A 21,882-nucleotide genomic window follows, 5' to 3' on the forward strand; every position below is an offset into this window, starting at 1 on the left:
GTGTGACTTTCAGTACCCCCACCCACTGAGACAAATCTGCAGATAAAAAATCCATAGATAAATAGGCTTCACCTGTATTGTTAATATTCTTCCATAATTTGCTTCATAAGACTATATAACAAGCATGTCAATGTAAATATCTTTTTCTTAGGAGGGAGGAGAAAAATGCCCTTCCAATATACAGAAATATTATTTTACTTAAAACATGTATTTGTACTTTCTTAAATGATAAATAAATCTTGAAAAAAAATACCCTGATAAGTGCTCAGTTCTTCTGGCTCATTCGCTTTGGCTGCAAATCCTAACCACACTTTCCTGAGAGTAAGCCCCACTGAACAAGTAGGACTTACTTCTGAGTAGACCTGGTTAGGATTGTGCCCTTTATTTCATAATCTACAAAAAATACTTTTTTCATCTCTAAGCTATAAACATGAAAGATTAGTTTTTAAAACTGTGTCCATATTTCAAGTATGATCTACATACGGATGTCCTCTTTCTTTATTACATCCCAAGGTCTTTTCTAAGCTGATGTTCCCTGTTCACTTAGGTTTTTGGAAAATTGCTTTCAGATTGAATATTTAGTGACTGGCTTTTCAGCGACTTCTTTCATAAACTCTGGACTAGATGCTTCAAGAGGCTGTAACGACAACCGTCAGCCAGCAGCCTCAAACATGTCTTCTATTATGATTGATACTGGAGTGCTGGTGCTAAAGATGTTTATTTGATAGCAAGTCCCATTGGGTGATTGCAGCTTAGCTAGAAACTTTTCTGTGAAGCCTTTGGTGCAATGACTAACAGTACAATCCTACTTATGTCTACTCGGAAGTGATTTAACTCTCTGAGGGCCAAGTCCTATCCAACTTGCCAGTACTGATGCAGCTGTGTGAATGAGGCATGCGCTGCACCCTGTGGTTGTGGGGCAGTCACAGAGGCCTCGTAAATGTAAGGGAACGTTTGTTCCCTTGCCTCAGGGCTACACTGTGGCTGTATCGGCACTGGAAACTTGGATAGGATTAGACCCTGAGTTAATGGTACCTACCCCCAGTTAGGTGTGAATAGGATCGCAGCCTTATGACCCAATCCTATTGGGGCATTCCACTGGCACTGGCTACCATGAAGCAGTCAGCATGAGAAGTAAAGGGTGAAGATTGCAGCACCAGGGGGAAGGCTGAAGCATTTCTGCCTGCATCATCCTACCTCTGGCTAGCTGCTGGAGCAGGTAAACAGGTGGTGAGGGAGGAGGTACAGGTGGGCTGCAGGAGATAGTGGATCCCATAATGATGGCCTGTTCCTATACCCTCTGGCAGCAACTTCCCTACCCCCTTTCTCTCCTTGGATTGCTCTAGCAAAATGCTAGTCCAGATAGAAGGCGACTCATTTCTGGAAGGATTTCACAGGGGTTAAGAGATTTAAACCCCCTTTCCCTTCTGAAGCCTCCCCCACTGGATACAGTGCATCTGCTTTTAGTGTGGCTGCACCAGCGGAGGGGGGGGGAAGAGAAAGGATGGGATTGGACTAATAGTCTTCATTTCTTAGCAGCCCAATTTTACCTGATTTCCTGTGGGATAATGCAGCAGCACCAGCATGGCACACTCTGCATCCTGTGGGGGAGTTTTGGTCATTGGCGGCGACCAAAAGAATATTGGTCTCTTGCTATGGGCAAGCCCCCTGCCAGCCTCGTCTGTCTACTTGGACCCACACCAGCTGTATCAGTGGTGAGGATCCATGGGCAGATTGAGCCCAGTAAGGGGGTGAAGACCCATCCTCCTTCTCTCTCCATCGCCTTCCCATTCTGCCCATTCCAACCCCATTCCATCCCACCCGCCTCCTGTGTGATACTACTTGAGGCGGCAGGCAGCTGGTGTCTGTAGTCGTGCAGAGTTGGCTGCTTGCCAAGTCTGACAGTGGCCAGCCTGCGCACTCCGGAGTGTCACATTTGTGGCTGCTTGAAAGCATGATTGTGCCATCGGAATGCTTGTTCCAGCAGTGTAACTGGCCCATAGAATTGGCCGTAATGAAGCTAAGCTTAACTACACATAACTGAAGCATTCATGTCTGCTTTCCCTGTTTATTCCATTCTCCATTCCTTCCTTTTTTGTCTCCCTTGTGTCAGTTTTTAAGAGCTTTGGGGTGAGAATCTGTTCTTTGTCTCCATGTAAATGGATTGTGCTGTGAATAAATAAAAGTAAGTTAGGATGGCTAGCTTTGAATCTTATGTTTGCAAATCTCCCAAGTTGCTGTTTTGAATACAATGTTGTCAATTAAACTCAGATAAACTTAATGAAGTTTAATCCTTATTAGATTGCCACACTTTTTGCTTCTATGATGTATAGCCAAAATGTGTTATTGTTCTTTTTAGTAATTAATCTCTTTGTGCTGTAGAAAAGCCCATTTATACTGAAACGGTTTATTCCTAGTCTACACAATTATGCATCTGCAGGCATTCAGAAAGGAGAGTTAATTGGTAAACCTGATTTTTTATTAGCTTGGAGAGAGAGTGTTAAAATCTTGATTCGGAAATGAGGCACAAGGTATTGTTTACTTGCAAAATGGACTGTAATTTGTGAGCTGGGGAACTTTCAATTTTCACTCTCTGGAATCAAGTGCTGTGTGAGCCATTTTGTGTTTGTTTGTTTTTGCAGGCTGCATCCAAATTTGTTTGGCATCTTAAACAATCAGCAAAACGTACCTTTGATGTATTATAAGGCAGTGTAACCTGATTGGTATCTAGTCTGCTTCTGTCTATGGAAATCACTTCCTGCCTAGTTAAAATTTCTATGGGATTGTTTACTTTGGGGGGAAGCAGGGATGACCAAAAGCCTATTGTACGAGTAAGAAATGCTTCAACAAAGAAGTACTGCTTTGATATACAAACACCAAGAAATGATATTTTGGTGGCATTTAAAAGGACCCTCAGGAAGATTGAGACCTGTGGTAATTGGGAGTTTTGAAAAGCAGCTGGAGGATTAGGTAAAGATATGCATCGTAATGGGATATACGAACTAGATGCTGGATGAAAAATGTTGGTACAGTATTGTGCAAATTGTATAATGTAGTCTAGTGGTCACCAAATTTGTGACTGCTGCGTAACAAAAAAGGTCCCCGTTAGGACCTGAGCTTACCTTTCTGCCACATCACTGCATGTGGGCAGCAATTGAGGGACAAGGATGCTCTGGGCAGTTGCGTCTGTTGTTCAGCATCCCATAAGGCTGCACAACAGGACGTCCAGGCAAACGTCATGTGGCGGAACGGTAAGCTCCACTCATAGCACGGGAGGGTTAGTCCAAACCCCAAATCTGGCCCCCAGGCCAGGATTTGGAAGGCCCTGGTCTAGTTTATAGTGCAAATTGTATTGTATACACTGCCAAACCTGGTCTGCAGGCTGGATCTTTTGCGCCTGCATGATGTTGGGTGTGCCAATGGCAAAACTTTACTGTTCCATGCCACAGCTGCCATTCTTTGCACCCAGTCTTTGCAGAGAGTTGTGCTGAGCAGCTTCTTCCCCTAGAAATCTGGGCACAGAGCCTTCCGGGGTTATGTGCTATGGAAGTGGCTGCCCAGCATGATTCCTTGCAAAGTTTGGGCATGAAGGAGGCTGCGGCATGCAATGGTAAGGTTTTGCTACTGCTGCACTGTACTCGAGATCATTATGCAGGTGCAGCGTGGGTCATACTTTGGAGGCCCCAGTGTAAGCAAAAAAAAAATAAATTAAAAAATCTTTAGTTCTTGAGTTTGTGTGTATTACAGGTGAATCATAAGAAGCTGAACCTCGACCTCTTAGGTCAGTACTGTGAAGACAGACTACCAATAGCTTTCCAGAACTTGCAGACAAGCACATATACAAAGTGCTTTGCAGACTATTGAAATGTGTTATATAAATGTTAATTGTTCATACCCCTAGTTGGTTCCTCACATTGAACATGCCTAAGAAAACTGAGATGTGGGCTACTGTTTCGAGCAAATGAATTGAGTTGGCATCCTTCAGTCTCAGAAGACTATGGTATCACGCTCTGAATGGTGGTTCTAGAACAGTGTCCTCTCCAGTGCGCGAAGCCTGAGTAAAGTAGATATGGAGGATAGACTGTTAGAGCCAATAATTATATTGAGCCAATGAATTATTGTTGTGTAAATGTGATAAATTCTTAAGAGCAGGATAAATTTATGTTAAAGCAAGTAACAATTTTCCCCAACTGGATAAGTGATCCTTGCAAGATTTTACTGCTGGCTGTCATGATAAATTTGCAAGTCTATTTCTTATCTTCTTTACACTCATTTTTCTTCATACTTTCCACGTGCTTCTTTGGTACCTTATGTTAACATTTTGAAACACGTCCCTCTTCTATCAGGTTGTCGTAGTATTGCACAGTTCTATCAGGGTCCCAAATTAATGCAATTCCTGATCTGGCAGGCATGGAAATAATGGACTATCAAACAGAATTGGTACCAACCAAAAAGTATGATGCTGGTTCAAGCCCTGGTCTTCTGTCCTGTTAAGAAGTCCTGCTTAAATCAGTGCAGGTTTTTTTGTTTGTTGGGAGAAGCCAATGTGCTGGAATATTTTTTTTAGCTTGTTTCTGGGAACCATCATTCACCTTTCATCACAGGACTTGAAGTTGTGTTATGTCTTAGACCAGAAAGCATATAGTCTATTGTATTCCTAATGTTTTGCATGCTATAAACGTTTCGCACACCACTACATACAGCAGACACTCACCTATAAGTCGACCTCACAGATAAGTCGAGGGCAGGTTTTGAGCAAGAAAAATTCATGGAATTTTCTATGAGCCTCGGATAAGTCGGGGGTCTTGTTTTGTCTGATTTTACCTGAGGCCAGATCCTGAAAAATAACCTCCCAGTAATTGTTACCTAAGAATCTGTGAGTCTCGGCACCCAGCCCTCAGAATGTGCTCCGGTTGCATCTGGAGAGTGTTCTGAGGGTCAGAAATCGTCACTTCCAGTTTTCATCAAAAAACTATTTTCAGCTCTCAGAAACACCCTCTGAATGTGACCGGAGTTCTGCTCCTGTTGTGCTCGGAGGGTTCAGGTCAGGCCTGGTCAGGGCTGAATGCGGGTCCTGCGCTGAGGCAGATCCGCAGATGAAAAATCCATGGATGATCAGGCACCACCTGTACATTTCTGGTTCACAAATACAGTGAGCCACACAGCTGCTTGGTAATAAACTATGGTTTACTGTGGAATACAATCTACCTGGAGTTTCTGTAATTCAAAGCCCACTAAAATAAAAAGGCATATCATTTACCCACTTGCAAAATACATATTCATTTAATTGAGGCCCGTGTCAAAGAAATAATGGGTGGATTATATCCAGAATGTTGAAATATATTCCCAACCATTGTGTAACTTGGAATGAACAGTGAAATAAATAATTCAGTCCATGCTTTGTCTTGATGGAGAAGAAATGGTATTTTCCTGTTAGGCTTATTAGCAGTATGCCCAGGGTTTATTGGTTAAGGGGGCAATTATTAACAGTATTTATTGATTAAGAACATTTGAAAATGTAATTTCTGTTGACATGACATTATTAACATTTCATATGGTCAGCACTGGACAGTTGTAAGGCATTTGCCATGCAAAATTCTAATTTTGTGATGGAGTCAATGATTAAACCAACTTCTTTCATTCAGTATACACCCCAGTAGATTTGTGTTTGTATTACTGGTTTGCATTACACAAATCATAGCTTTACTTTCATATCATAACCCTGCAGATTGTCCCTCCTACCATTGCCAATCAATACAGTAACACTGAAAGCGCAATCCTAACTTGTGCTGGAACAGTTTGGGGCTGACTGTGGGCCAGCCCAGGGCAAGAAGAAATAATTCCCCTTACCCTGGGTGACACTGCAGCAGCCCCAACAGGGCTACTTGGATCTGCACCACCTATAGAGGTGGCACAAATCTGAGCAGCCTGGAGCTGCCCCACGCTGCCCAGGAATGGGGTTAGGATTCAGCATAAGTGCCGGATCCTGGCTTTGCCTCCCGCTCCCCACCTGCCCGCCCATAGGCCTACCTGCCGCCCACCACTCCAAAACATCTCCTCCCCGCCCTCCCCATTCCCTCCCAACCCCACGCTGGCCTGGAAAGGCTGGCACAAACTCACCTGTCCCAGGGGCCACAGCGGTGCAGGGAGGCCAGCGCACATCCTTGCGACCCTTTACAGCATGTTTGCAATCCTCCCGGACTGGCGCAAGTGGCTTGCACTGGCCCAAGGGCGCTTTAGGATTGCAACCTGAATTAGATTCAGCATGTTTCCTACGTTCTGGAAAGGGTTGGGGAAATCCACCTTTCTATTGTCTAATGATTACCACTGGCAGCAGAACAGATATATGACAGGGGACCAAATTCATACTAATAGATCAAGAGGCTGCTTCGCACACAACATTTAGATGTACTCTTGAGAGCTTTAAGGTGTCACTTTAAATGTGCAATGTATATAAGAGCTCATTCCAAAGTTTTGATTATGAGAACTCCTGTTCGCTGTATGCTTGGCGGCAGACTTGGGCTTGCCTTTCTGCAAGTGCCATAACAGTTTGCACAAAATATGTCGTTTTGTAGAGTATGGTATAAAATTGCATGGTGGTGTCCCCCGTCCCACCACCACATGCTGCCTGTATTGCAGTTATACATTTAAAGCCTTCTGTAAAAGTAACATAGAAAATATGAATTAGTAATGTCCACCCAGCGTGAGTCGTGTTAACTTAGTTCTTCCAATGAATGCAACATGATTATTTGAGCGAAAATGCTCTTGGTAGAATAACTTTCAGTCCTAATGTGGCTGGTTACATGCTGTGTTGACTCAAAGCATTTTGTGACTATAACCTCATCCACCATGAAATGAGATTCTAGGAAGTGTGGCGCCATTCTCCTTGCTCATATTGTTCTGTACAGTGTAGTCTTCATGTATGCGATGGGTCTGTAATGTTCCCGCACTGTGAGCACAAATTAAATTACTTTCCAAGATCTTGCAGTGGTCAGTTCTCAGTGAGCTTGTGCGTTGCACTACTGCTTATCTGTAAAGATAAAAATAAAAGCCAATAATTATATACTGTAAGTTCATTGGCTAATATTTACTCAACCGGAGACCTGTGATGGTGCTTGCAGAGAAATTATGAGAAAGATACTAGCCCTGAAGATGTTTATGCTCTGTGCTGGATCAAAGAAATCAAATAGCTAGATAGGTAGATAACTGTAGATAATAGGTAGATAACTGAGCAGTCATTTGGCCCTCTGCTAATAATTCTGGCTAGCTATAGAACTTACTGTAGTACATATCCGTTAACATGGGCAGACTTGTTCAAAAGGGAAAGGAGAGAACATTTTATTTTCCTTAAAAATGAAGAGGCAGGTGTTACCTCCGAAATGGACCACCATCATAATTGGTGACTGGCACCACATGCACTTGATTCTCACCCCTGATGTTTCTGTCTTACTTAACTAGGCTGAAGATAAGGCCTGAGAAACTTGTGACATGTATTTGAACACGGTCTGTCAGCCATGCATGGTGGCTTGCTAGGAGTGCAGTAAACCTCCTGTTTTTGATACGTATCTGGTACTGAGGAAATGGGAAGGGTGGGGGAAGGGTGCTGAAGCATCTTCCCAGACTCCTACAAGGGAGTTGGGAGCACTGTAAGCATGTGTGGGGGAGAGGAGGAAGGCAGCAATGTGATCCCCAGGATCATGCTGCTGCCAGAGATGGTAGGGGAGGGCAAGGGCAACAGGATACAGGTCTCTTGTTGTCTTGTGTGCTCCCTGAGGCATCTGGTGGGACAGTGTGAGATACAGGAAGCTGATGGACCTTTGGCCTGATCCAGTGGGGCTCTTCTTATGTTGTTATGTTTTTATGTTCTAGGGTTTGTTTTTTACTTACTTGCAGATAGCGCTGCAGTCCTGGGGGGTCTTCACAGAGCTCCCTGTGCCTGCAAAAGTTTTTTAAAAAAGAAAAAAACAACCAAGCACTTCCTTTTTCATTGTGAACACTGGAAGTGCCTTTTTTTTTTTCTTTTTTAGGACATTTGCAGGCCCCCCTGACTCCTCCAAATACCTTAGGACTGCAGCACTGGCTGCAGGTAAATGCAAAACTTCCCTACCATCCCCAGCAGCAGCACAATCCTGGGGATCATGTTGCTGCCTCCCCCGCCCCCTTAAAGGGTCAGGGTCAGGTGCTTTCCTTGCTGGTGGGTTGTGGCCCACCAGTTTGGGAACCACTGATCTAGGCAATGGGGTTGCAATACACAGCTGTGAATCTACATTCATTTTGAAATGAATGAAAATGAATGAAAGTTGTGTAGGCTTGCTCTAGATTAAGAGAAACTCTAGCTGGCTGCTTATACAGTAATGAATTGGCTTTCTATTGCTTCACTATTTTTCCTTTCTGGGAAGGCAGAAGATGTTCTGCTTCATAGCTGTTTGTGCTGTCTCTTTCCAACAGCCTAGGAACAGCAGTACTTTTAATATCAAACTGTGGCTGTCAAATGTGAACCACAGTGATAGGAGCATCCTTATTTATGCAAGGGGTGTCATGCTAGAGATTACTGGGAACAGAGCATGGCAAAGAGAACAAGACTTAGGAACTGGCCATTAGATATATAAACATAGAAGTTAAGGGCTGTTTTAAATTAAATTAAGGGAAGTTTTAGATAATTCCTTCATATTACATTGGTATATTCAGGCATGCTTTGATGTTACCATACTTTCCTTGGGCATTGCTTGTATAACAGGTTCTTTAGAATCCCAGCTTTTTAATCTATTGGTTTTGGGTCTTGCAGACTTGAGGCCTAATGAGTCTGTTTCCGCATATAATAATAATAGCCTGGGAGTATTAAGAGTCTCTTAAATGTACATATTTCATCATGACCTACTTGAAGTGGAATTGTTGTGAGAAGTACAAAAGGAGTAATCTTATTGTACTATATACTATTGTGATACCTTTTGAATAGGGCCATCATATTAGCTGTCAAAAATGTGGGCTAGTCAAGACAAGATAAAGATATGACCAGAAAAAAAGGGGAAGGTTTGAAGATGAATAAGCCTTCTTGGGAGCTGCTCTTTCTAGATCAGATAAATTTTCCCCATGTTTCTTTCTGATGGCAGCACATCAAAACCTCTTCACAGATTAATAACACACACTTGGGATGCACAGACCAGACCTTTCAATGCATAGCCAGTTTTCAGACTGACGGATGATGTGGCCTTTTGGGGTGATCTTTCACATCTTTCTAAAATGAACAGGAAAGTTCAGAGGGCGCACAAAGTAAATATTATAACTTACATGCTTCTACTTTCTTTTTTTCCTTTACATTTCGTGGCCGATTTTGTATAAAAGAGGGGCTAGCGACTCCACCAGAAAGATTAATAGAAATCCAGCAACAGCCATGTTCCCGTTTCTTCTCTTTCTTTTTCTGTCAGGCCCAGAACTGGCTTGAGGGTAGAGACAGCATTTTCAAAGGATAATTGTTTTTTTCCATTAATAACTGCTGCCTCATTGAATTGTAGGCTGCTGGAGGAACAGTGGATAGTAGTTATTAGATAAGTATGTGCATACTTACAGGGCCTCTGATATTTGACATTTGAAAAAAAAAGGTTGTTGTTGGTAAATGATTGTCCAGTGGGATAGAAATGTAATAATAATAACACACAGCATTTATGTAGCACTTCTTATGGGTAGTCAGAGGGTTTCCTATGCATCATCTCAGTAATCTTTTCAACAGTCTGATAGTCACATGCTACTCTCACACTGTAGGATAAAGCCCTATTTAGACAACCACTGAATGCGGGGGGGGGGCATTTCTCACACTGTCCCTCACGACTTCCTCATGTTCATCTTGTCTTCTATACAGAAAATCAGATGAACCTGTGAAGGGAGAAATCCCAACTTATCTGCTACACGTTTAGCAGTTCTCTGAATAGGCAACAAGAGACGTAGATGGTCTTGCTAAAGACCATATATTAAATTTGTAGGTGAGGTGAAATTTGAACTGGGGACTTCGTGGCTGCTACTCCTGACCACTGCTAATGTTATATCCACTCCTCATGGTATGTCACCTTTCCTTATGCTCTGGTGCTGGTAAACACGCACATTTCCTTAGAATGCTTAACTGATCATTTTAAAACAAATTGGCTTCTTTACAGCACCTGAAACTAGCTGGCCAATTTCAGTGATCTTTGGAGTTGCCACTATAGATGACAACCAACACTTGGCTTCGTACACAAATCTTGCTTATGAGATGAAAAGTACCAACTGCTGCACCAGTATGACACTACAGTCAGAGGGGGATTGGCAGGAGGAGCAATTGAGACAGGGAGTCTGGGGAGTGAAACTGTATTTTTTTGAGGCAAAGAGATTTTGTGATGGAATTTGGTCTTTCAAGTTGAACAAAAAGCCCAACTTTTTGTATTACCGTAAGGGTTGGGCATACAATATTTGACAGTGTGGCAAAGGATTAGAGAGGTAAGAGTTAAATATATTGCAGTTTTGGGGGAAGTAATAAATCAATGTTTGAAATACTGGGCAGACAAAATGAGCTAATAGTTAATAACGGGATTGATATGATCAAAATCATATTTCTGTCTCCTTCCAATGAAATGGTGATTTAGTGTAGACTTGATTGGTTTAGGATATTGTTTTTCTCTTCTTATCTGAACAATTCACCCTACTAAGAAAAGAGCCTACTAAGAGACATTATAAATGTATATAATATATGTTTCTTCTCTTTAACTTTTACAAATTTTGTAAAGTAAAATAAAACAGAATTAAAGAGCTTGGTTTTTCTCAGGGCAAAGGAGACTTGTCCACTGTTTTCTATTTCTGTCAGGTGCTTGAACTCTCTCTCTCTCTCCCTCTCTTTCTCTAGTCTAGATCAGGGCACTCCATACCCTGTCCCACAGGCTGGATCCGGCGCATGGCCGAATCCCTCCCCCTGGTGAGCGGAATGCTGTGTCCGCTGAAGTGCCTCCCTACCACACTGCTGATCTCCTCCAAACTGTGTGCTGATCAGCTGCTTCCAGGGTCAGTCGCCCCAGCAGGCTTTGCACCTCGATTTCCAGGCAGATGGGGTTGGCCTGCATGCAGTATGGGGGAGATCAGCGGCACAGTAAAGAGCCTTAGGGCGCATTCCTAACCCCTTATGTCAGTGCTTTCCAGCTCTGGCACAGCGGTGCCAATGGGACATGTGCTGTATCCCGCAGTTGCCAAGAATGCAGAATGCATATGCTGCTAAGAAGTCCGCTGTCCATTGCCCACCCATAAAGATCCAAACATGTTTTTAATAATTGCTGGACAGCAGGATAAAGTCAGCAGGAATATTCTTCCAATGTTGCAGCCATGGCAAAGTCCCCCTGCCAATCCCTCACTACCATTAGGCCAGCTTTAAGCCAATGGACAAATTATTTCCAATGGGACCCCAGGCCTAAGGCCCCCCCCCCCATGGCAGGGTAATCTAGTATGAAATTTTATATTAAAATGTGCTTAGGTTCATTTTGGGTGCAGTCCTAACCCCTTATGTCAGTGCTTTCCAGCACTGACATAAGGGCAATGCAGCTCTGAGGTAAGGGAACAAATATTCCCTTACTTTGAGGTGTCCGTGAGTGACACCCAACTGCAGGATGCAGCATATGTCCCATTGGCACCGCTATGCCAGTGCTGGAAAGCACTGATATAAGGGGTTAAGATTGCACCCTTAGTGGAATGGGGTGTTCTGTTCCCACCAGGGAACGCAGTGGTCTCCAGTTTGGTGACTGCTGGTCTAAATGAATGAATGTACTATTTATTCTTTCGGATTTTCTCTTTGGTTCCTACCAGTTGCCACTGAAATATTTTCTTCATCTTAGAATAACTTTCCTATTAGTACAAAAGAGTGTGAGTGTGGTGTAGCTATTGCACTGATGCCTTGGTTAATCCCACAGCCGATACAGCTGGTGTCGTGTTGTCATAGGAAGGATGCCAACACCAGCTGCAAGCACACATTTTATGAAAGTGTAATGCTATGGCATTGAACTCTAAGTAGGGGAAGAGAGATGTTGCAGGTGTACTGTGAGCTTAACTAACATGATACCAAGCTGCAGAATCAGAGGCTCACCTGAACATTCTGAATGCACATTGGTATGGATCTACTTCTGAACATTAGATCTGAATCTGAGTTGTGGTGATGCATTGCTAGTGTTATGTATGTTAAGACATTAAACATTTTTCTTTTTCCCCAGATGCCCAAGATCAGTGTCATAAAACTTTTCCTTTGAAGGAATCCTTCTTAACTTCAGCTACTAGTGCTAATACTAATATTATTTATACTGTAGATTTAAACTAGGGCTGAATGATCCTGTTGTGTCATAGGTGGATTGCAAATTATATCATAAGTGGATTGCAAATTGTATCCACTGTGCGGGCACTTGAAAATGTTATCTTCTTTTTTTCCCCCTAAAGTTCTCATTTACTTGATATTACGTTGTCATAATATTCCCTCTACTGCCTTGAAATTGAGGTGTGCTTATTGGAAAAGCAGCATTCCCATTCAGTGTACATAATGCCCAGGTGATGCCAGTAATGGGAACCCTCTATTCTTCTTTCCCACCGCACCCAAACTCATAGATTTCCCTTGGCTTTACTGTTCTGCCAGAGTGTTGACCAGCAGTAATGAAGATGTAAATAAATATATTTTATGCTTGTCTATTCTGCCTCTGCCTGGTTCCCCAATGGGCCTGCTTGGATCTGTGCCACCTCTTTGCCTGGTTTAAATCTGGGTGGGTCCAAGGGGGTAGGTTGAGCCCAGGTTGGGGGCATAGCATATTGGCACTTCTGTTGCTGCTGATATCCACCCACAGCCAGGCCCTATCCCTCTACTGATCCTCTCATCACCTGCCCCTTTGTCATTTTACTTACTTTGATGGGTGCCAGAGTCTGACAGTGGCAGGTGTGCAGTTTGCAATAGTGGCTCTGACATTCTCAGCACTGGCATTCTATTTATGACTGCGGAATACGAGTTCTGCCATCCTAAAGATCCCCTAGTATTGGGTCTTAAGTACCGTAGATACTCGCCTGTAGTACGTGACATTTTTGCCAAGTAATCAAGCTCAGATTATCACTTCGCCTTATCTCTGGGTCAATCAGAGTGCAAAGCCTTTCAACTCTGAAAAGTTTCATTTCTCAAGGGCAGACAGGCGCCAAGTTTCTCAAGCAGCAGGCAGGCACAGCTCCTTAGAAGCAATTTGTTAACCTTTTATTCTCCTTCCTTCTGCTGCAGCCTGGTTCTGCTTTGCAAATGCTTGCAAAGCAGGTCTGTTTTTTGAAACACCCAAATGAGAATCCTCCTTTCCATCTGAAGCAGGCTACAATTCAATGCACCCTTACTTAAGAATAATACCCATGGAAAGCAGTGGGTCTACTTCTGAGTAAAAAGGGTTGCAAATATATGCAGCTGCATCTCTCTGCTGTGAACTGAGTTGCACACTCCCAGTTATGTGTTATGGGTTGTATGTTGTACGTAGCGCTTCTGGCTTAACACACCTTAAAGGTGAATTTGATTCCTGGTTCTCCTGCAGTGGTTCCCAACCTTTTTCACTTGCATATCTCTTGGCAGCCCATTTCCATAAATTGTACCCTTCATATTAGCAAAATGTTTGTAATTAATGATACAAGCCCTCATCTCCTCTATATGAAAGCCCAGACCATGTATTTATCACAGTGTTTCTCTTTTTATCTGTTTGAAGAACAGAAGACTCTGCCTTTGCACTGTTTTGCACCAGAAGTGTGCTGAGAAATTCTGAGTGATTGATCACTTTCCATATTATGTTTCAGCTTTTTTACTATACTGATTTTCAATCACTGTTTCATACATGAATTGATGACCAAAAACTAGCTATTGGTGGGGCTTTCACAGCCAACTAGCTACCTCCCTTCCTGCCTTGCTGGTCCTTGCAAGGCATTCTGGAGCATGACCTACCTTTTTCTCCATTATTCCATTCTTTTTCAAGTACCCCTAAAGATCCTGTTGAGTGTCCCTGGGAGTACATGAATACCAGGTTGGGAACCACTGTTTTACTGGTATGTTTACAGTGCACTTACTCTGATAGTGCTTACAAAAAGGTGATGAAGACCAGAATTTAAAAAGAATAAAAATGTATCTTATGATCTTTTACTATGTTTTAAATAAATTAGAGACTACAGTTCTTAGGTAACAATTAGTGGTGGGTTATTTTTCAGGATATGGCCTCGAGTAAAATCAGACAAAACTATAGTCAGACACTCCCCTAAGTTTAACCCCCGACTTATCCAAGGGTCATAGAAAATTCCATGATTATTGGCTCAAAACCTGCCCTTGAGTTATGTGTGGGATCGACTCATAGGCGAGTGTCTGCCTATAAGTATCTGGTTCAATGGTCATTTCTTTTCCCAGAGGAATCTTGAAGGTTGTAGTTCCAAGCAGAAGCTGCAGCTCTCTGAGAGAATTCTTAGCCCTCTCAGCAAATTACAACTTCTGTTAAGGGAAAGCTGTGACAAGCTCGTATACAACCATCTAAGAGTGCAGTCCTAACCCACTTTCCAGCATTGACATAAGGGCAATGCAGCTCTGAGGTAAGGGAATAAACATTCCCTTACTTTGAGGAGAGCTCCATGAGTACCACCCAACTGCAGGATGCAGCACACATCCCATTGGCACAGTTATGCCGGTGCTGGAAAGTTTATTAGGATTTGGGCCTAAATTTGTAAGATATAACTCACAATATTTTCCAGGTGATTTAGATTAGGGAATAGTAGCCTTCCTTTAATGATTGGTTTTTGCAAGGGACTTCACTTTAGAAATCACTGACAACTGATTTTTTTTTCTCCTTTTTTGTTAAAGCGCCTTGCTGATGCAGCAGAGACATTTCAGAAATATCATGCATGGCAGGATGAGTTTGCGGTAAGTATGTGCTTCTATGATGGTTTTTCTTGGTAATTCTCATTTTCTAATTTCCCAGCTTCTTATGTTAAACCTATGTACATTTCATCCTTGTTCTGATGGGACACCCTCAAAGGTAGAGGTGTGTGTATGTGCTAGTTTTGTTTCCCATTTGTTAAAAGATAGTGGCAACTGTAGAATTCATGTTATTCTAGTCTTATGAAGTTGATGAAAATCAACACTGAAACTGACTTGGAAGTGAGATTAATTTGAATCTATGCATCAGCCTAAATAAGGGGTTATAATATAGTCATTCTTGTCTCTGACTTGCTCTATTTCCTGACAAGATGTCATTGAGATATCATGGTAGCTTGCCTAGTGCAGGGGTGTCCAAACTTTTTGACGGGGGCCACATCATCTTTCTGACACTGTGTCGGGGGCCGGGGGGGGAAAAAGAATTCATTTACATTTCAAATTTGAATAAATTTACATAAATGAATATATTAGAGTTGGAACTTATACGAATGAATGAAGGTCTTGCAATAGCTCAAGGCCTATAAAAGGCCTTGCACAGAAAAAAGGCCAGCCTTTCCTTTGCTGCCGCTGCTGCATCACAGATGTGAAACAGCAAGCAGGGGAGGGAGCCCTCATCCCACAGCTCACGCAAGAGGTCAAACGGCTGTCATGCTGAGAGCAGTTGCATCAGACCAGCGCAGCTTCAGCAAGTCTCCGGAGGGACAGAGACTCATTAGAGACTGGGGCCTCCTTGAGGGCTGGATTGGGAGTCCACAAGGGCCGCAAGTGGCCCCAAGGCCAGGGTTTGGGCACCCCTGGCCTAGTGGAATGCTGTTACTTTTTGGATTCAAGAAGAATGTATCACCAGATACATGCATCAGGAAAAAATTGTGCTAGTCAAGAGATGAATTCAGTGTAAGAAAAGCCCGGCTAAATGAGGTCACATGTCCATGTAGTTTACTCCAGATGCCCACCAACTGCCTTTGGGAAGTTGAGAAGCAGGAGAGAAAAGCATGCTGCTCTTCTGTAACTGGTGTGCAGAGGCATATTGCTGCTTAGTCTAGAGGTCATTATGACTAATAATATCCATTGCTAGACCTGTCCTCCATGAATGTGTTGAATCCCTTTTTAAAGTCTTCGAAGCTGGTGGCCATCACCACTTCTGGTTGCAACGAATTTCACAGTCCAATTATACACTGTGTGCAAAAGTATCTCCTTTTGTCTATCCCAAATCTTCTGCCAGTCAGTTTTGTTGAATGACCCTTGTTCTAGTACAGTCAGTTCTCTTTATATGTGAATTCAATTATCTGCAAGGGACAGATTTGCCACCTACATCTCATAATCTTTGACTCTGTTCTCATTATCTGAGAATACTGTGCCAGTGCTGCATCAAAGGGACATTTGTATTGATTGATAGAGAACTGTTGGACACATTTGTGTCCGCTTCCAGACTTGCCCCACCATTTTGGGCACCATCTTGGGGACTCCAGCTGAGCCTTCCCAACCCTGGTGATGATGAGAGGCCGATGATGAGAGATCTCTGGAAGGCTTCCTGAGGGCTGCTCTGAGGCTGGGGCAAGCCAGGGGAAGGAACCAAAAGACAGATGGAGGAGGAAGAAGGGTGAAGCAACCCCTCCCCACCAATGAACTCTGAGAACTCATTGTTGAGCCAGCAACCTTAAGTGAGTCAAGGGATACCCAATGCAGAGAAATCACCATAGCCCCAACCTTCAACACATCAAAGGATATCCAGCATGGAGAAGGAAGCATCAGATGTTGGAGATGTAGATGAACCCATCTCCACAGACTTCAAGTTAAGATTCAGGTTCATAAAGTTCATAAAGTGAATGGGGAAGAAAGTCCCCTGGAACCTAACCCCAATTTTCCCACAGGCTCAATGATTACCGTAGTTATCTGTTAATTCAGTATCCACTAGGTTTTCCAGGAACCTAACCCAAGCGAGAACTGACTGTATTGTGAGAAAGGGAGAAAATTTCTATCCACTCCCACCACACCATGCATAATTTTATACATCTTAATCATCCCCCCCTTAGTTGTCCTCTTCCTAAACTCAAAAGCCCAAAATACTGTAGTTTTTCTTTTTAAGCAGGGGTGGGCAAGCTTTCAAATTTAGGAATCTTGGATCTGCTCAAGATGTCTAATATAAAAGTTATTAGAACATGAATATAATTATCCACCACTATCCCTGTCTGGGATGAGATGCAGCTTGTGAATCTGCATAAGCTGATTAAAGGTACTTCATGCCACAGAGGCTACTTTTAAAATTTTATTACATGTTTAATCCATTGTTCTTCCAGGCAGTCACTCATCCAGCCATTGATCAGACCTAGGCCAACTTAGCATCAGCAAGGTGACTGTACCATGTGCCTATCAAGCTTTGGTGAAGCTGGATCTAAGAACAGGCCCAGTGACTGTGAAATGTTCTAACTTAGGAAAGCTCAGGTGCTTGGATGCCTGTACTTTGTTAGCTTTGCGAGGTAAATGTAGAGTCAGGATTCAGTGGTATTGGTGAGAGGGAACACTCAGGTGCAAGTCTTTGGCACACCCGCATCTGATATGTCACGGATATGTCCACAGTTTTGGTGTAAAGGTAAGTTTGGAGGGTGTCAGAAGAGTGACTTTGTTTTATCTTGGCATCTTACATCTGTCTTCAGCCAAAGAGGCTGAGTTGTAACTTAGAGGGAGACGGCAACCTATTAAAATGTTGTGTGAATCCAGGCCAGTGACATTTAGATGACTTCAGAAGCTATCAGGGAGATGTAGAATGCCCCCTGAGAAATATATCAAGCCTTGCTGCTTCTCTCAGCATTCCTCAGAAGTTTTGCCTGAGGAGGAATCTCCTCATTTGCTTTTAATTTCACTTTATACAGAATCCAGTAACAAACCAGGAATGTGCGGAACTGTTGCCTAAGATTTTTTTTGTTCATCTTGTAGAAACTTCCTTCAAATGATGCTTCCTCAGATGTTTTTCCTTAGGAGGAACTCTCAAGTTTGCTTTGAAATTTACTTGAGGCAAAATTTCAATGGCAATTGCAGTCCCATTGGAATATGTGGTGTCTTGCACCTTTACAGGGGTTCTGTGTAGCTGACATTCTCTGGTGGTTTCACTGTCTTTTGCCCTTTATGATCATTAAGAAGAGAAGATGACTGGTTTGCATAGTCTGCACAGGGAGATTGTAATTTCACTGCCTGAAAGATTTTGTACGGTTGTACTGAAAATATAATTTTTTAATTAATGCTTTCAGGGAAAAAAAGCTCTAGAGCTAACACAGTATCAACATGCATATCATTTTGGGGGGAGGGCAGAAGAAATTGAGTTGTCATAAAAGCAGCTTGAAATAAAGCCTGTACTTTTCTCTTTTGAATTGGAATGAAGGAACTGTGTAGAATATAACAACCTTGACATTAGGTTATACAATTAAAGTTTGAATAAACGTATTAAGCTTCTCATAATTTAATTTGTTCCATTTTAGCCAGAAGTAATCTTTCATATCTTCTGTCCTCCTTTTTAGGAGCATGCCTGTTCAAATTAGCTTGCACACGAATCTGTCTGCTATACTTATTTTGCTGTGTAATTTTTTTTCATTTTCCTAATGGCTGTTTTCTGAAATAGAATCAATTCTGAAGAGTGCTTGTCTTGCCATTGGTTTCAAGCAAGGAATTCTTGTCCTCTAGGTGAATTTATGTTCCTTACGAACAATCCTGCCCTTGTATTGGGTAAAAGTTATATCTTTTTCCAAGATTTGCTTTTGGGTGATGGAAGTCTCTTCCGTATAGTATGTATGACTCATAGAGAAAACAAATGGAAGGGGGAGTGGAATGCCTTCTCATTAGCTCCAAATCAGCCGTGATCTTGGCAGGCATTTTGATAGCCTGTGGTATATTGGGGGGAGGGGGAAATATTGTCTTTCAAACTCTGGGAAACTCAGTCTTGCAGAACAGATGTATACAGTACTTTTGTTTTAGTGGAACATATATTAAATCAGTAATTAAATCAGTAAAATCAAAAGAGTGACATTCATTCGGAGGACTCTGTAGCTCAGAGGTAGGCCACAGAAGCCATGTAGACCAGATGCTCTTAGAATTTTGCCCTTCAGGGAACTCTTTTGACAATGAGTTGTCTTTCAAGATACTCCTGCATATTTGCAATGGAACCACTAGCTGTTGAAGACAGTTCTGGAATATGAACTGGGGTACATTGTTCATGTAAAGCTGTGGCTGGTTCTCTTGGAAACATCAAGAGTGAGAACCTTAAAGATTTTCAGACGTGCTCCAAACTCCACCAACACATACCTATGCTGCCCGTATATGTGTACTCCTTCATGCTTCAGCCTCCTGCTGTGTTCACTCCAAAAATCCTCCTCAAATACATTAGGTATTTGAAATCCTGCCTTGGAAAAGTAGCAATAATCTATTTTTAAAAATGCATCTTTAAAACTCAATTTCACGTCTATTCTTAATGGCACCTAATATAATAAAGTTTTTAATAGCTTTTTAATGCTTGCCTCTGTAATTTTAAGGCTGAAGTGCATGGGATAATTACTAAAAAGGATGACTTAATATTGCAGAAGAATGAGAGACCTTGTTAAACGTGCATCTGAATTAAAAGGCTGTGGCTTTTATTAAGTATTGGCTCATAATTTCCCTTTCCCCTCCATTCACTCACCAGGTCTTAACACAGTAAAAATGAGACTGTGTGTTGTTTGCATATATTTATCGAGATCTCTGCAAAATCGTCTCAACTATTATAAATACATACCTAATTGTTTTCTACTCATTTGAAAGATTTAGGCCGCAATTCAGCACACACATTCCTAGGTGTAAGCCCCACTAAACACAATGGGATTTACTTCTGAGTAGGCATACATTGAATTGTGTTAGTCACGTTTGCAGATAAATAGCTAATCAGTAGTATTGAGATGTGTACTGGCGCTACTGAGGGCATCTTGGTCACTTTGGCTCCTGGCAAACACATGAAAACATCTGCCTGTGCCAACTTTGAACCACATCCTCCCTGGCAAGGCAGCCTTGGGCTTTTGTTGTTCTTGTAGAAGCTCTAAAAGCCATGTGCACAATAGAGAAAATATATTGTTGATATTCAGTAGTATTCCCCCTAAATACATTCCTTTGAGTGTACTACTGTGCTTTAGTGCAATGTTTAGTCCTTGGAAGGCTTCAGTTATTTGACCCTTTGTCTTGGATACCTGAATCCCTGGAGCTAACTGAAATGGAATTTATTTTTTAAAAGGTTACTTTAAAGTCTTTCATCAGCTGGAGTATTGGTTTTGTTCTCTGTTTTTTGGTCTGAACAAATTGAAACGCAAAGCTTTGGGGGGCAAGAAACACACAATCAAAAACCTCTATAATGAGTAAGAGGAGAACAGATGAAAGGAAGCAAAGTTCTCTTCACTGTGGAATTCAAATGCAGATACAGGCTTTCGTCTTGGTATATTTCAACGTCTAATATGTAGATCATGTTAATCACTTAATCACAGCATGGCATGGCAACGGTAACACTTCCTTAACCAAATATTTTATTTATTTCTGACAATATTTATATAACACCTTCCTCAATAGGCTCAAGGTGGTTTACATAGGAAGGCTGAAGATAAATCTATTTTTCAATGAGATTTTTGCAAGTACAGACACCCTCCCATACCTGTGGGGAATATGTTCCTGCTCTGCCCTCGGATTCCAAAACCGTGGATAAAAGTGAACCCTATACTTACAGTATTCATGCTCCTATTTTTGCTATGATCCATATTCTCCTTTTAGGAAACTTTTTCCAAAATGACTTATTTGTTAAGGAACATGTGCGTGTTGAACAGAACTCTGGGAACTATTCAAGGGCATGCACTCAGTTCATAGAGGATATTGACCAGACTGGGCTTCCATGTGGTCTTGCAGAAACTGAGAAGATGTTATAAATTCACCCAGAACTTCCCTGCAGCTGTGCATTCAGTCCAGTAGTGGTAAAGAAGCTGCCTTCTAGGAAAACATGCTATCATCTAATTTTCTTTTTAAAAAAATTCTCATCCCTCTTTTTTTTTTTTAATATAAAAACTTTACAAGCAGCTGAGTTTCCATGGAAATTGCTCCTGTGAACCCACACTGTAAATTACTCTGGAGTAAGCACTAAGTTTCAGTTCTGTAGGTGGACAGACATAGGCTTACTTCATATATTAAACATGTGCTTGTTATGGGTACAGTGAATTGAGGAAAAGTGGACATAACATTTCAGTAGTGTCATGAAACAAATCAGAGCCTGGCAGAAACCAGGGTGGTTACTATTATTTCAATAACCTGATGGTCTGGCTCTACAATTTTGAACTTCATTTTTTTTTTTAGTTGACACTGCAGACTTCCTGATAAGCTATGTGCACCCTCTGTATTTGTTTCTGTGTGATAAAGGAAAGTGTTACAGAGGGCTGCAAAGGAGGATACCGACGGCTGCGGATTCCAAATATGTTTTCGTCCTTTTGGGGTCTTCGAAACATGCCTCGTTTCTTAATTTATGCAAATTAAATATACAACTTTCAATACAAATGGTTACACAGGGAAACAAAATCCAGTTCATTCAAAACAGAGATTCACTGGTAGGGCAGCATGTCCGTATGGCATTTATAAATGTGCCTGTTGCGCATCACCATAGTTTTTAGCCCTTCAGTTTTAGTTTGAAAATTAGATGTGTGAACTAGGATCATGGAGCACCTCCGAATATTGATCATAGAACTAATTAGAAATCACACCGTTCCTGAAAGGAAGAAACTAGGTCCTGCATTACTTCAATTTTTATGCCATTTAGACACTGTTGGAAGAAAACAGAGATGCATTTATCCTTTTAAGGCTAACGATCCTTTCCCCCCCCTGAACAAACAGTGTTTTATTAAAAACAAAATGCATGATGGTATGCAGTTAATTAGCACCTCACAGGTACTTTGGCCTTGTGTAAT

At 42.0% G+C, this 21,882-nt stretch overlaps 1 protein-coding gene across 5 annotated transcripts in view; it reads left to right on the forward strand.

The window, feature by feature from the left end:
- Positions 1-21,882, forward strand: part of CACNA2D1 (calcium voltage-gated channel auxiliary subunit alpha2delta 1) — a 472,859-nt gene that overhangs the window by 217,814 nt on the left and 233,163 nt on the right. For all 5 annotated transcript variants that reach the window (XM_066634567.1, XM_066634568.1, XM_066634570.1 and 2 more), the window contains exon 4: positions 14,855-14,914. In XM_066634567.1, coding sequence (XP_066490664.1) covers positions 14,855-14,914 — 60 coding nt within the window. The remainder of the gene's footprint in view (positions 1-14,854; positions 14,915-21,882) is intronic.

Source organism: Tiliqua scincoides, chromosome 7 (assembly GCF_035046505.1).
Source record: "Tiliqua scincoides isolate rTilSci1 chromosome 7, rTilSci1.hap2, whole genome shotgun sequence".
Lineage (NCBI taxonomy): Eukaryota > Metazoa > Chordata > Lepidosauria > Squamata > Scincidae > Tiliqua > Tiliqua scincoides.